Below are 16,969 nucleotides of genomic sequence, written 5' to 3' on the forward strand. Positions count from 1 at the left end.
AATACCCCAGCTCATCAAATTTAGTGTACACAGTTTGCATTAAAGCAACACGTGGTCTCCTATTATCATAGTAAGTGTGTCAAAGAATATTTTATTGCAGTATAATGCTGTATTAGGTACTGAGGATGTTATTGTGCACATGTGACTGTATTAATGGCATACTGCAAACAATTACCTGTATTACATAACTGTTACTTGTGCTGTGATGAAACAGCTACATTGTGACTGTTGTGGTTACATAGTATGACTACTGTACTGTTGTGAAAGTTCTGTGACAATAATGTAGTTCATAGCTGCGGTACACACTGTACTGTACAATAACTGTATTACAGTGGTGTGTGTATTCACTGAGCTAGGTGTAATGGTCAAAAGCTCAGACACTCTCACTAGCTTTTCACATGGAGAAGCAGCTCTGATCATGCAATAAAGAGTGCTGCTTGCTGCCTCGTCCACCTAGAATCCCCTACAGATCTATAAATTCTGGTGAGCACAGTACAATATTTATCTATTTTCTTTTATTTATACAATTAGACAAATAAATTCAATCAAATTTGAAATTCATGTTTACAAGTGAGAAAAGTCCAAATCAGCACTAGAAATAATTTACAGAAATTAATCCTTTTACTTAGGTTTCACTCAGTAGTGAGGACAAAATTAGGCTCCTCAGAAAGAACTCACTTAGCAACAAACCTCACAAAGCCACACCAATTTTACTGGGAATGCATTCTGCTATGGAACTCCTTTCTCAACACAGCCATCACTTCATCACACAACCTAGCACCATTCATCAGTATCACATCCTTCCCTAAAATTCATTCACATACTCTGCTACTACCTCCCACTGGCATATAGCATGTTCTTCCCCTTATCCTTCCACCCCCTACTTGGCCTTCCCCTCTCCCCTTACCATCCATTTCCGAGTTACACTTTCTTTTACTAGTCTTTCCTTCCATTCTCTCACAATAACCATATAGCCTTGGCTGATCCTGGTCAGCTTTTTGTCCTACACTTCTGTCATTTCCATATTTCCTAGCTTCTGTATAATTTATTCTCTGCAAACTATTCACCTCACTTGTTGCTTTCAAACACACCATATCTTTAGCTTCACAACCAAATAACTACATTTTTGCTTTTCAATGATTTCCCCATACAGGTAAATCCTAATCTTAGCCTCCTTTGACATAACCCTCTCTCCCAAGGTAAACTTTCTCAGCATATCCTTTACCTTTTCATTCCCTCTGTTACTCTGTGATTAAATTGATCACTTGCTGACACATCCACTCCCAAACGTCTGAAACATCTTATATACAGAAGAACTAAAAAAATACAGCACCACATGTTCATTTTGCTCCTACTTTCTATAATTCTGGTAAACAAAAAAATTTCAAAATGCCTGTGAATGCTATTTGATCTCTCATTATTATGTTATATTCTTTAAACAGTAATGTCACTCTCTTTCATAAACATATTATCATTATGTTATATTCTTCAAACAGTAAGTCACTCTCTTTCAAAAACAATCTACTTGATCCTTGTTACAACTATGAAGCTGGCAGGTGAATGTCAACCATCACCCGAGGTAATATGAGGCACTGTCCAGGAAGGCACCAAGGAGACTCGAAAGTTCCTGTGTACATTTTGTTTTATTGATGAACATTTTATTCCCACAGGTGGGACCTGCCAAGACCACATAACCGCACCGCTCTGCCCCCCACAATGTTCTACGCATCAACTATCAACCTTATACATACATATCATTTCATGTCACATTAGCTAAAAAATTTCCAAAGCTTCTGGCACTCTTCCATCATTCTTATAAAACAGTAACCATTTCCTTTTTCTGAATTTATTACACTATTTAATATTCAACATCAATCTCACTGCATTTCACTTGTATGTATGATCTCCAAATATAATTCTACTTCTAAGATATTTTCCATATGATACTTATATACCTGAGGTCTTCAACTAAATTTCATGGGTCTTCTCACTGAAATTCCATTCAATGTTGTACCCAAATTCTCAATATTACATCATTCTTCTTCAAACATTGTACTGCTACAAAACAAGAGTGTAGGGAAAAAGACATTTCACGGATTGATACCAAATAACTATGAAATTTTTGTTCATATGATTACCCACCGTGTATAACCATTGCCATCAATCACAAAAGGTGAAACCTATAAAGTGACAACCTATGTCACTTTTTAGAGGATCATATAATATTTAATACCTATACAATTATAAAGATAAATGTGTTCATTCTTGTTGCAATTAGTGGCAATGATCTGGTTCATAGGAACATTTCTTTAAGGCCAGAAACTATAAGTCAACAATTGAGCCATTCAATATTGTACAATAATCCAATAGGTGGCTTTCAGTCCAGGCATTGGTCCATTATTTTTTACATTTCTAGGCACTACCCATTGTTATAATTACTAATATGCTTATGACCTTCAACTTAAAGTATATGGACTACTGCAAGATTCTATCATTTAATCAGACTGTATGGATCTATTGCTTATACTCTTTACAGCTATGGGATGCATAATGAATGTGTCTACAGAGAAGTTTCCAAACAAAAATCATAGTTTCTGACATGATTATTCCCCTTATGGAGGTGAAGGCCATAATTCTACGTTGAGCATTGTGGGGAATGTGTAACACAAGATTTTGTCATTGATGTAAAATTACAGGTAAATAAACATTATATTATCTGAGGTCACCAATGCTGGTTTACATTCCTTTGTCCATTACCAGGTATGGAACTTGTAACTATTTATATAAATAATCAATATGAAGTAATAACAATCATCATATACACATACACACAACTCTTATTGAGTGTAACAATCATGCATATAATTATTTGCTTCCTTAACACCATTATTCCACCAAAATCTCATTTCCAATTCTCGTCTGATCGGGTCTCTTAACAATTGTCAATCACGTGAATTCATATCCATGACATTTTAACAAATACCACTTAACACACTTTCAAATACTGTTGAGGGGCAGAGCAGACAGTGCCACTTCTAAAATTATAGGCAGTTACTAATGCAGACGTGTTATAAATGAAGCTATAAAGCCGATACATAAACTATAATATGGATATCTAGTCAACTTAACATCTGTGTACGAGAAAAAATATACATAGGTTACAGAGCAATACTCAGTATTCAATACAAGAAACATGATGGTAATATATAAAATACCACTGAAACCCACGCACTGGCACCCACAACTAAGCTACTGGTTATAGGGATAGAGAATGGGAGAACACCACACACTGGCAGTGGCCGACTACCACCATCACAAGACCAATCCCATGCCACATATATTTTAATACATACACTTCTTCTCTTTGGAATCTGGAGAATATAATGCACACATTCATAGAGGGTAAGAAAATACTCAGTAGCTTGGTCAAGTTCCCCAAATGATAGTAGCTGACCACCTGCTAAACAATGCATTCTTCTCAAAAAACTGACTGGCACAACTGACTTCCAAGACAATTTATAGATCAGAAACCTCAATTACACACACTTGCAAATCAAGTGCAATACAAATATTCCATTTCCAAGAAAAAAAAAACTAAGGAAGTCTAAGGCAAAGTCCAACAAACACCTGTGCATAAAAGTATGATTAAAAGGATTAAGATCATTTAGACTTCCTCCAGGCACTCAATCCACACTTAAAATTTTACTGGATGTGATCACAAGTCTAAATATCCTGCCATTTTTTTTAAACAAATAAAAATGTGTAGCCTGATGAGCTGTAAATTTTAACTTGCAAAACATTAAAGAAAAAAGGAAATAAAAAATAAAAAGAGCAGTAATAGCCACTTATGCCCAAACCGCACAAACTGCACATGCCCCAAGGTACAGAAAATGATAATGCTGGTTCATTTGCTCTGTAAGCTGTTCCCTCTAAAGCTAAATCCCTGACACATCCCTGACAAACAAGAGGCAGCCTATCAGAGCTAGACTGTTGCTGAAGTAGCCCATGCAGCTTCTGTGGCGAGGGCACAACAAGGGTCAGGGTAGCAGGACACAACGGTAGGTGGTCTTGATAAATGGCAGCATTCCAACAAGCACAAGTGACCTTCACAACAGCACCAAGCAAATGCCAGCTTTGAACTTCACTCCCAGTTTTTTCCACATTGATTTCATTGGCCTGTCAACAGTTCATTTTCTATGTCATCACTTATGGATAGCACATCCATACCATGGTCACTAGAGTTGCATTTCATAATTTATAGGCTATCTTTTGTCTTTTTTTGATAGGGTTTTGAAGTGGTAGTATTTTTGAAAAAGTGATTCCACTGAACCATAAGTTTTTTATTTATATCAATTATTAGATGATGTCAGTAAATGGTAACACTAACAACTACAGTTATTTCAGTTAAATGAGGCACTGCTGAGACAAACCAAGTTGAGTCTGAGGTGGTTCAAGTCTTTTATGTTCAAGATCATTTACAATATCACTTTAAACTACACAATACCATACTCTCAGGCACTAAGAAATAAACACTGAAGTACATTCCATGTTTTTCTTGTTCATCATTTCTACACAGCCCCAAGCCGATGATATAAATCTTCACTAGTTTCCACTGCCTGTCTTTGCTGATGCATTTTCTGAACCCATTGCTTACAAATATGATCACACTGGTTAATTTCACTTTTCACTTTCCAACTTCTCAATAAAATGACAAAAAGAACTAAAATTCTCAATTCCCATGCTATACCCAAGGATCCAATCACAGGCAAAAATTGTTGTTGTTTGTTAGTATTAAAAAGTGAGGCGGCTGGTGGGCCCGACTCATTTTTGCTTGGTAGCTCTCAGGTCCCCCGTGTGGGTTCTGTCAGTCATCTGGCTCTCTGATACAAGCCGCAGTTGTACGATTATAGGAGGATTAGATTAAATATATATACTGTGTTCCATTCCCCTAACCACAACAGTGAAAGAAACAAAAGGATAACAATGACAGTGGCATATTCTTTGTAGTTCTCGATGCCAAGTGTTCTTCAGGAAACAATGACAAATCATTCGTGACAGTTATTTTACTCTGTGATATCACTTAAGCTGACAAACAGGCTGGTGTAGTTTGGTGCTAATGGGTGCCTGTCTAAACTTGAACAGTGGACGAAAACAGTGTTTCAGTGCACTGCTACACTTCTCACAATTACGGAGTAATATTCCTGGCTGGACATATTATGATATCGTGTATCGTGCAGTGCAGCATTTTCCATTTCCTAGTGATTAGTTTCCTCATCACTAGGTTTTAAGTCGGCAGACACTCAGAGGCTCGAAGAGGGCACTAGTGAGCCTCCATAAATCAATTAACCACATGCAGTCACCTAGTTCCAGAATCGAGAAAATCAGTCCCTTCACTGCTTTAAAAACACTTGTCAGCTTGGAGTCTCTTGACTACAAAACTTTCTGGTCAGATTGTCCAGCAATGTTTTTATTTCATTTCATAATCATAAAAGAGCCAATGGTCCATAAGATATTTATTAATTTTTTGAAATACATTATCCACCAGGCCAAGTCTACAATTGTAAACTAGATTTGTTCTCTATAAAGTTTTTTTTTGTATGTCACAGAATCATGTCCCTCGGTAATCATCTCAACAGGGAGTTAACATACACTGTGGCTCAGTCTATAGTTAGTTGCGTGCACCACGGTGGTGAGGATGGTGATGTCCACCTCGCCCGCGCCCTCCACCCATCCCACCTCGGTGGTGGTCACGGTGGTCACGATGTTCGCGCTGATCCCGATGATCACGGTGATAATGGTCGCGGTTTTCTCGATGATCTCGGTGGTCTCTTGGATGATCACGATGGTCGCGATGATCTCGATGATCCATACGGTCATTACGGCGATCATCTCGTTCCATCTCCTGTTAAATTAATAAACTTTATCACCAACACAATAATACCAGGAGGAAAAAACTTGAACTCCGAGGAAAATTTTATCCATCTGCCCCTTCTAACACAAACAATAAAGGTGATGTTTGTCCCTGCAAGTAAAACAGTAGCTATAAACTTTGGCAAATAAACAATAAAGTTGATTAATAATAAAAGCTGGTGGTTTATATTTCAGAGTTGTCAGTTCTGTTTTGAGAAGGACAAATTCACTAACACTCAACATATAGAAATGATGAAGCAGCCAACAACAAAGAGAGAATTATCAAGCAATATAACAATGTATAACAAAAACTGATAATTCACAAAAGCATTGTCAATTGTTTATAAATTTTGTTACTTCAGCCCCAAAGGGATTTGTGAGGTATTGGAATAACCCTGTCTGTGTTAGTCAGTGTTTATGCACCATTATTAATAATATAATGAAGCACATCTCACCCATATCTATACAAAATCTGACCTAGCATCATAGATGAACTAAGTTGGGTATACAGTAAGCATTGAATTATTTTGTGAGGTTCAGGTCAAGATGATGGTCATCAAAATTAAGAATTCTCATTTTGGGGGGCAATAACTCTGGATTGAAGCTGCAGAGAAAATTACTACTTGTTGCAGTAGATTCCTTGATGAAAGTTACATTAAAATTGACAATGACATTTTTCTATAATGTATAACAACACCTTTCTCCAGAAAATAACATCAAAGATGATGAACTTAAAAAAAAATGACACATTATCAAAAAACATGTATATATGTGTCAGAAGTCAAACCTGCTTTAGGAATTAATTGTGGAGACCCCTTAGGTGTAACACAAAAAATATGACCTTGATAGGTCAAAGGTCAAGGTAGCAATGACCCAAAAAATTGCAAATAATTTAAACCATCAAATGTGAGAAATAGTACCGAGGCAGATACAACCCTTGCCTCCTTTCCCAAGGGTTACTTGTTACTCCCAGTCCACACAAATGTAAAAATAAATGATTATTGTACCTGACAGAGGTTGTGAAAAATTACCTCAGAGACATGAAACTCATAAGAGAGAATGCAGAAGGCTATACTGCCATCAGCTCATTATGGTTTACCCAAGCATGGAAAAGACATAAAACATCACTGGCTCAAAGTGTATGTGACAGCAGCATTCATGCCGTGTAAATAAAGGAGGAATTTAGCATGACGCAATAACTCATCAGGGGTACAGCATACTTTTTTCCATAAAAAACGTTTCTCCAATTATATAATAGGCGTCATGTATTACCACAGCAATATAAATATTATAGATGTTGGCTTAACATTTCATACTGTGCACCTTGTTTCAAATCTTGTCCAGTTTTTCTTTAAGTACAGTAAAGTAATATGCTCATACTGTAATTATTGCTGTATTGTACTCCCCTGCATTAATTTAACTTATTGTAATATGCTTATTATTGTCTTGTAATCATAGTGCACAACAAAAATAGTCATTAAAAACATGTTCTATGGCATTTTCTGGCACTTAAAGATGTTTTTGGATTTTTTCATATAAATTTAGTCTTGTAATGGGAGTCTATGGGAAAAGTACAGGGGGGCCCCCCCAAATTTGCGGGGTTAGGTTCTCAAAATGGCCGTGAAACGCCAAATCCATGAATAAATTTTGCGCACGGGGGAGGGGGGGATTTTTACTTGTGTACAGTATAACGAAATGTATATTCTCTTTATGTGTCTGTCCTTAGGACAATTATTTCTTTTACCTGCATTGTACGTATATACTGTATATATGTGTGTGTAGACACACACACACACACACACAGACACAAAACACATACAAATAAATAATAATGGAAAAATACTCTCACAAATAACCAGAAAAAACATTTATTAAAAATGTGAGTCTAACCTCAAGTCCGTGCTTGAGGGTAGACTCACATTTTAATAAATTTGTTTATAATTATTTGTGAGAGGATTTTCCAATTACATTAAGTCCTCGCTTAACGTTGAGGTTACGTTCCTGAAAACACGACATTATGCGAAACAACGTTAAGTGGATCAATTTTCCCCAATAAGAAATAGATAAAATATGGGAGTTACATTCCTGAGCCTTCCTTTGCCCCATGAAATACATTACATATACAGAAAATCAATGGCATTTTTATAGAAAATAGCATCCAGTATAGATATACAGTGGTCCCTCGGTTAACGAACACAATTCGTTCCAGAGGGTCATTCATTAACCGAAAATTTCGTTAACCGAATCCATTGTTTCAATGGGATATTGGGTAATTGGTTCCAGCTCACCAAAAAGTACATACAAACTATATTTAAAAAAAAAAAAAAATGCAGTAAAGTACACTTACTTTGAGGTGTGTATGTAGAAGGATCCTGGTTGATGATGATGATGGGAATTAGAAGTGGGGGTGGAGAAGGGAGAAGAGAAGGAAGTGGGGATGGAGGAGAAATCACCTTTCCGGGGACCCATGCTTGATGCAGTCATTTCACCAATAAAATTTTAAGTTCACTATGCGTAATTCAAGATTATTTTCTTTAAATCAACACTGCACTGCACTATATATTATCAATATGTTAACTAAAGTTCAGAATGACCAATAATTTAAATGAAAAATGAATAAATATTCAAGACACCAACAAAATAGTTGCTCTCTCGATTGTAAACAAAGCCAGACTGACGCCTGGTGGCCAACCCACGCATCTGATGGGTGCACAACTAACTAGTTCCCTGTACTCCATTGGAAACAAATATAAACATAGAACAGATTACTGAATTGGCTGAGTACCCCCTCAGCTGATGTTCAAAACTAAACATGATTTTCGTAAGGATTTTGCAAATCGAATTTTTGTTCATTAACCGAATTGAAGATTCTTATGGAAGGTAATTCGTTAACCGAAGCGTTCGTTAACCGAGGGACCACTGTAAATAAAACTAATAAGTTTGTACTATTGGCACTCACTGACGGGCAGAGGTGGAGGATCAAGTGTGTGGTGGGTAGTGATGCGGAGGAGGAGGCGGATGGCGGGAGGGGAGGAGGAATAGGGCAGGAGCGGAGAAGGGTGGTGAGTCGCTGAGAGAGGATGACGCGTCGTAAAAAGTAGTCCGTAACGACGCAAAAACGACATTAAATTGAGTAGTCGGGATGTTATACGAGGACTTACTGTATTATTTATTTGCATGTGTTTTGTGTGTGTGTGTGTGTGTGTTTGTGTGTGTGTGTGTGTGTGTCTATACTGTACACACACACACACATATACAGTACAATACTACAGGTAATAGAAATAATTGTCCTAAGAGCAAACACATAAAGGGAATATACATTTCTTTGTACACAAGTAAAAATGTAACACCTTCACCCCAACAGCAAATGTTAATCGCGGATTTGGCGATTCACGGCCATTTTGAGAACCAAATCCCCACGAATTTGGAGGCCCCTTGTGTAGATAGTTTTGGTTACAAAAAGTGTTGATAAGTCTCCCCAGAATGGATTCCTTATGTTTCCCTTTCAATAAGAGGGAAAATCCTTTCTGGTCTACAAAATTTCAGTATCGGAAAAGTTTTATTAGGAATGTATCCCTTTCATAAATAAAGGAACAGCTTCATCTAAGTTATGCCAGACACTGAGATGTCACATCACAAACCTCAAACATAACTTCCAAAATCCTTTAATCAATGAAATGTGGGCGTAAGTCAAGTACTTACAGAGACTGAATTTAATTTTTTTTTTTAATTTCAAGAAAAAAAAAGACCTGCAGTGGGGTAACCAGTAAAAACTTCCTCTAAGAGGATTAAAGTCAAAGTATGACAGACCCTAACTTTTAAAGGCTGGACTCCTGGGATCCCTGAAAAGTGAATGGGATACAGGAAATCCTAACCCTGGGGTTCCACACATTCCAAAATTTTATGCTACCAAATGCCCTGCAGCAAGTACTGTATTTTCTCAAGATATTATAGTAAAAATTTTTAAGGTCTTATCAAAGTAAACTTAAGCCCTTCACTATGGGGATGTCACTTTTAATTTATTATTTTATCTGGCTAACCCAAGACAATTTTATTCACTTTAGAGGGGATACTAATCCTTTCACTATGGGGATACCACTTTTGTAATTTCATTTAGAAACACCAGATGATTTTACACAGCTCAGAGGGGACCCCAAACACAAGGGGTTAAATCAGAAATCTGATATTAACAAATTCAATTGGACAGACAGGTAGAGGTCATTATTATCAAATTCAACTGTGGCTATTATTTTCAAGGCTGGATAAAAAACAAAAAACAACAACAACAACAGTAAAACGCGATGAACACATCTTCAAAATATAATCTGGATACGGTCTTGCATTTGTATTTTGTAAGAGAATTTACTTGGAACTACAGACAAAAGTAAGTGGCATAAATCACAAGACACGTGTGCCCTGGTGACCATACAGTTGAACCCACTTACCAAGTTTCATGACTAAATTGAAAAATAACAAGATAATCTTTAAACTCTTAAGTGTTTTTTAAATAAAATAACAATACCAATTTCATTATAAACCTTAATCAACTCTTGATAAATATTTAGTTTCATGAAACAATTCTCACCTTAATTTCTCAAATTCAGTAAGAGGCCATAAGTTTAATAACAAACTGACTGAAAACAGATATGTGACATCAAATTTAAATTACTTTTTTAAGAATATTAGACTTAATCTAAAATTTTAAAAGATTCAAAGTGTCTATATTTGATAAACATACTATCATACACATGTATGGATTGAAGTCAATAATGAATCACAACTCAGTGCATAAAAATGAACTGACAACTACTGTCATCAAAGATGATCTACCTTTAAGAATACCAACTACAGTACCTGATATTAAAAAATAACTCATATCTCATCTTGAGTATTATGGATACCCACATCTATAATCTCCACACAACAAACAGTACAGTACAATATATGCATTCATCAGAAAAAATAAATTTTCCTAGTAAAGTAGCTAGTTGACTAAATTGGATAATTGTTTTCAGGAAAGACCTAGGCTATTTTCATCCACTCTTAAGAATACTATGTCAGGATGTTGTTCTTCAAACGTTGCTGGACCTCACATACCTTGTACGGGGCTCCTGGATTCCTACGAGTTTCAGTCTCTTCCTGACGTTTCTCATAGTGAGAAAAATCATCAAATATGGAAGTAGAATGGCGGTACTGGTTGATTATCTTCAGCACCTGGTAAAATACCACTATGTCTTATTACTCTGTGTTACACATATCATATAAATAACATTACAGTCATTATAAAGAAAGATGAACCTTCAGTAGAAATACTGTATTGAGAATGAATCACTTCATCTTCAACATGTTGCTTTTCATTTAAAGCAAACTTCTGAAAGTACATCATTAGTCAAAGAACACCTCTAAAACAGACAGCAGGGACTTTCCTGGGTTTTCAGATGTAGTACAGTACAATACCCATCACACAGTTGTTTTATTCAGCACGTACTATATGAGGAAGTGGAGATGTTTAGAAGGGGGAAAGACACGTTGGTTAAAAGCGGCCTCTCCCATCCTTCTGATGCCGAACCCATTCAATATCTTATGATATAAATGTAAATGGCATATTTTAAAGGTATTTTGAGGGAATGCTTTTTATTTATTTTTTAACTAGATGGCAACTTGGCAAATGAGTACTGAATGTTATTCTAACTATTACTAGCCAAGTTCTTCTCATGTGAGGCGTAGAACAATTAAGCTACAAATTAATGGATGAAAAATCATGATACACATTTGATTCAGAAAACTTATTTTATAAAAAAGGACTGATCCACCACCACAGCCTGGAAAGTGTCGAGTTGCTGTATTAGTCACATGGCTGTCCAACAATTGTAAGTACCACATACATATGCCCCCTAACAAGGACACAAATTTGTTATCCACTCCAAATACGAAACTTTGAGGACAGTTTAAACAACAATACTATGAAGTGAAGAGAAGGAACAGCCTTAGTCTTCTCTCTTCCTGTGTGTGTTTGGGTAAACGAAAGGCAAGGCCCATATTCTTAGTCTTCCTTGTACTGTATTACAAACACGGCTAAAAATCACCACTGAACTACAAGTGTGGTGGCCAAGGTCATCCAGAACATTGAAAAGCTTTGAAAATGTTATCACATGCTGAACATCCTCTTGACTTCAGATATACACTGACAAATCTATTTGTGGTGAGGAAGAACAATCTTCCACTTATTTATAAATCAAACTTATGACTATTCACTTACTAGACAAATGCTCTACCAACTGAGCTATGTATAGCACTTAATAAAAACCAATATCCTGCATCCCAAAAAATAGAAACATTTCAGTCTTTCGGTTTAAGACTTACAATTTAACTTACCTGTTAACTTGAAAACTCAGACAAAGGATCAGATTTTCTAACAAGGAAAATTCTTAATCCTAATCTCATGAAAAATTATATTTACCTATTTTAAATAAAACTACTAGATAAATGAACGAATTTGTAACTGGTTTATTCAACATTTCCCGAGACATTTAAATTCATTCAGTACAGTACTCATAGCTGTGACTACCAACCCAGTTCCAGCTTTCACTTTACTTTAGATAAGTAGTAGGGTATGCACAGTGTGTACTAAATAACCATTTACTAAAGCAGACAGGAACCAAATAGACATAGATAATCTTAATGACATTATAGATTTGTTTAAATTAGGTGTGCATTCTGTATCTCACGCTGAGGCTCACTGAACATGCATAATAAAGCCACATCGCCCCACAAGCGAGATGACTGCTTTTTGTTCACATAGACTACAAACTTCCAGTTCACTCACAAAATACACAGAGTAATGGACCTGCATTGGTAGCCACTTCCTCTGATAATTCCAAATCATTATCCAGACCTCATTACTGTATAATTACATATTATAATAGTTTCACCTGCTGATACTGTATGCCTAGTCCATAATGATCATGAAGATTTTTCCCTTTACAAACCCTCCCAAAAGCATACAGTACACTAAATTACATAATTAAGGAGTGAAAGGAAGGCAAATTATTACCTTGTTCTAAATAAATAAATAATTGGTAGTCCCATCTAACCTATCTAATTAAGTGAACTAAATCATTGTTGTTATGCATTAAAATGTATACAAAACACAGTTGATAAAAATACAACTACAGTAAACCATGTGATAACTTCAGCAGCAGCACCGAATACAAATACAGTACTATACAGTATACCTGTATCTTGATTCATTATTTGCTTATTTTAGCTAGGGTAGTGATCCTATTTTTTGTTTTCAAAGTTATGGAAGTTTCACTACTACGTGTAGTGAAACAGTGCTATCTCACAAGGAACCCACTCTACTCTTCAACTCAAAATAAACCACTTTATTTATCCTCAACGCACAATAAACTTACTATATCTACTTTCAACTCCCAATAAACTTACTACAGTCATGCGCCGGTTAACGTCCGACCGAACAACGTCAAATCGCATATACGTCCGTGGACACTTCAAAAAAATCTGTGACGCCTGCTGGACCACCACTCCACGACCCCCTGACGGAGACACGATGATCCTCCCCATACTGGTCAGACATTATGTGTTAAAGGAATATGCTTCCTTGATTAGGCTTTTTTGAAACATTTGCCTGCAGGTGTAATGTTAATCTACATCTATTGAGGATAAAATCTTTCACCCACAAATTGACAATAACACATTTGCTGTAATCAGACATATCTAGTTGCCTCAACAATTGCAACTCCAGTTGCAATTGGGGTTGCAATTTAAAATTCTGTGTCATCACTTTGTAATAAACCTAGTCATGCCTGTGTGTGTTTCTGATAATTACCATAACATTATATATTTATATATTTAGCGGTTGTACAAACACAAGGCCTCACACATGCCACTCAGACTGACAGACTTGACAAGTTTTACCAACCATAAAGACAGTTGAAGCTTTAAACATCACTCACAATGGATCTTGAATATTCCAACTGTAATCAGACATATCTAAGTTGCCTCAACAATTGCAACCCCAGTTGCAATATCAAATTCTGTGTCATTACTAAGGAATAAATAAGTGTCTGGTGTACTGCACTCTAAGATTAAGAGAAAACGGACGACTCAGGCGTCCTGAAGTGAGAGAAAACCGACTTCTTTGAACTCAAATAAAGAGAGACATGGCTACATGTTTTGTGGACTACCCACTTTACATTATCCTTTTCATCACTTTGTAATAAACCTAGCCATGCCTATGTGTGTTTATGATATTTGCCATAACATTATATATAATATATATATATATATATATATATATATATATATATATATATATATATATATATATATATATATATATATATATATATATATATATATATATATATATATATATATATATATATATATATTTAGTCTGTCTAAATGGTTGTAAAATGGGAAACTTGGGGTTGGGTGCCTGGAACCCCCATTAGAATAAATCCGATAGGTTTATGTAATTTCGGACGTCCATTTCGGTTAACATCACGTTTCCAAGAACGTATCTAGGACGTTAACCGGCGCATGACTGTATATCTACTTTCAACTCACAATAAACTTACTATATCTACTTTCAACTCACAATAAACTTACTATATCTACTTTCAACTCACAATAAACTTACTATATCTACTTTCAACTCACAATAAACTTACTATATCTACTTTCAACTCACAATAAACTTACTATATCTACTTTCAACTCACAATAAACTTACTATATCTACTTTCAACTCACAATAAACTTACTATATCTACTTTCAACTCACAATAAACTTACTATATCTACTTTCAACTCACAATAAACTTACTAAATCTACTTTCAACTCACAATAAACTTACTATATCTACTTTCAACTCACAATAAACTTACTATATCTACTTTCAACTCACAATAAACTTACTATATCTACTTTCAACTCACAATAAACTTACTATATCTACCTTCAACTCACAATAAACTTACTATATCTACTTTCAACTCAATAATAAACTTACAGTATCTACTTTCAATGTACAATAAACTTATTATATCTACCTCAACTCACAATAAACTTACTATATCTACTTTCAACTCACAATAAACTTACTATATCTACTTTCAACTCACAATAAACTTACAGTATCTACTTTCAATGTACAATAAACTTATTATATCTACCTTCAACTCACAATAAACTTACTATATCTACTTTCAACTCACAATAAACTTACTATATCTACTTTTAACTCACAATAAACTTACTATATCTACTTTCAACTCACAATAAACTTACTATATCTACTTTCAACTCACAAAAACTTACAGTGTTTACCTTCAACTCACAATAAACTTACTATATCTACTTTCAACTCACAATATCTACTTTCAACTCACAAAAACTTACAGTGTTTACCTTCAACTCACAATAAGCTACTGTACTGTACCTATCTGTAGCTACCTTCAACTCACAAAAGACTTACTGTATGTACTGTACCTTCAACTCATTTTCTTTGAAGTATCATGCATGATACTTGCAACAAATCTTCTTCCTTGAATTACTCTAATCTTACCCGTTTTTTTAATGTCAACCTCATTAGACTTACTGCTTGAGCCGTCTGACAAAAGGCATATATATTTTTTCTTTTGTCAATATAATATATTGATACAGTCTTACATTCTTACTAATGTCTAATCAGTTTGGGAGAGCAAATTTATTTAAAACTTGTTGATGTTATTTGTATCTTACAGTTCGGCAACAAAATCTTAAGAATTACTAATAATTGAGAGCTGATACAGTACTGATAAAAAACTATAAGCTTGGATCAATTTCAGCCTCCCTAATTTTGAATTTTATATATTGAGACATTCATTTTATATAAATATTTATAGAGTAATAAATATTGGTGTGGCAGCCATGCCCGAGTGTGGACAGGTTGTAACAGGTCCAGCCAGCCAGCCTGTCTTCCTCTCCCTAGTAGACCTTGCTAACAGATTAAAAGTTCAGTGATATGTATAAAAACTTATTTTATTATTTATATTGTGCAGGTATTATTTATGTTGAAAAACCACATAGAAAGAGGTTGTATGATATGACATTAGAGTTAAGAACCTGGCAAAAGAGACCATTAGTCTGCACAGCATGGAAAGCTGCCATCAGGGAATCACAAGTAACCCACAGAGACACGAAAGACTACCATAAATATTGATGAAGATGATAATGATGATGATACTCACATGTACAGTACTGTATAGACATACATTTTATGTAAAATACGAGAGGTCATTTAATAGGTAAAGAAACTTTTTGATGTGACGGTAAAGGGGAGAGGCAAGCGCAGCAGTCATGTTATGACATGTTTAGACATGCATAAACTACATCTTCATCTTTTTGTTTAGTCAGTTCATTCGATTAGGCTCGAGTAAGTGTTGCATTAACGATGAACGCTCCATTTGATTTTGCACCTTGGAAGAACAACGCTCTGTTATTCATTTTTTAAATTCATTTGCGAAATTCATCACAGAATGTCACTTCAATATGAAGCAATTGCATCAGTAGAGGGAACATTTACAAGTGGGTTGAACAATTCAAGAATGGTCGAACAAGCATTGTGGATGAAGATCGTGCCGGACGACCTGTCAAAGTATAAACACCCACAGTACACAGCATGCACAGGAAATGATTAGAAATCTGGGCTGGGAGGTTTTGCCGCACCCCGTATACAGTCCAGATCACGCACCAACAGACTACAACATGTTTGGTCCTTTCAAAACAGCTTTACGTGGAAAGCATTTTTCAAATAATTAAGAGGTGATGAAAGAAATAAAAAATTGGTTACGGAGTCAGTGAAAGACATTTTCGCCACAGGAAAAAAAAAACTCGTAGAAAGATGCAGTTATATTAATTTTGTCTCGTTACTTATTGAATGACCTTCATATGTACTGTATGTATATATATATGAACATAATAAAAAACATAGGTACATACCAAAAAAAAATCGATAGTCCATATACCAAATATTGTATTGTACAGACACAT

At 35.4% G+C, this 16,969-nt stretch overlaps 1 protein-coding gene across 2 annotated transcripts in view; it reads right to left on the reverse strand.

Moving 5' to 3' along the window:
• Positions 1-1,624: 1,624 nt before the first annotated feature.
• The window catches only part of LOC121873530 (YTH domain-containing family protein 3-like), a 34,758-nt gene continuing 19,413 nt past the window's right edge, over positions 1,625-16,969 (reverse strand). For both annotated transcript variants that reach the window (XM_042377133.1, XM_042377134.1), the window contains exons 5-6: positions 11,008-11,124; positions 1,625-5,902 (exon numbers count right to left, since the gene is read on the reverse strand). In XM_042377133.1, the coding sequence (XP_042233067.1) occupies positions 5,669-5,902; positions 11,008-11,124 (351 nt within the window). In that variant the 3' untranslated portion in view covers positions 1,625-5,668. The remainder of the gene's footprint in view (positions 5,903-11,007; positions 11,125-16,969) is intronic.

This window comes from Homarus americanus, unplaced genomic scaffold (assembly GCF_018991925.1).
Source record: "Homarus americanus isolate GMGI-L3 unplaced genomic scaffold, GMGI_Hamer_2.0 scaffold30858, whole genome shotgun sequence".
Lineage (NCBI taxonomy): Eukaryota > Metazoa > Arthropoda > Malacostraca > Decapoda > Nephropidae > Homarus > Homarus americanus.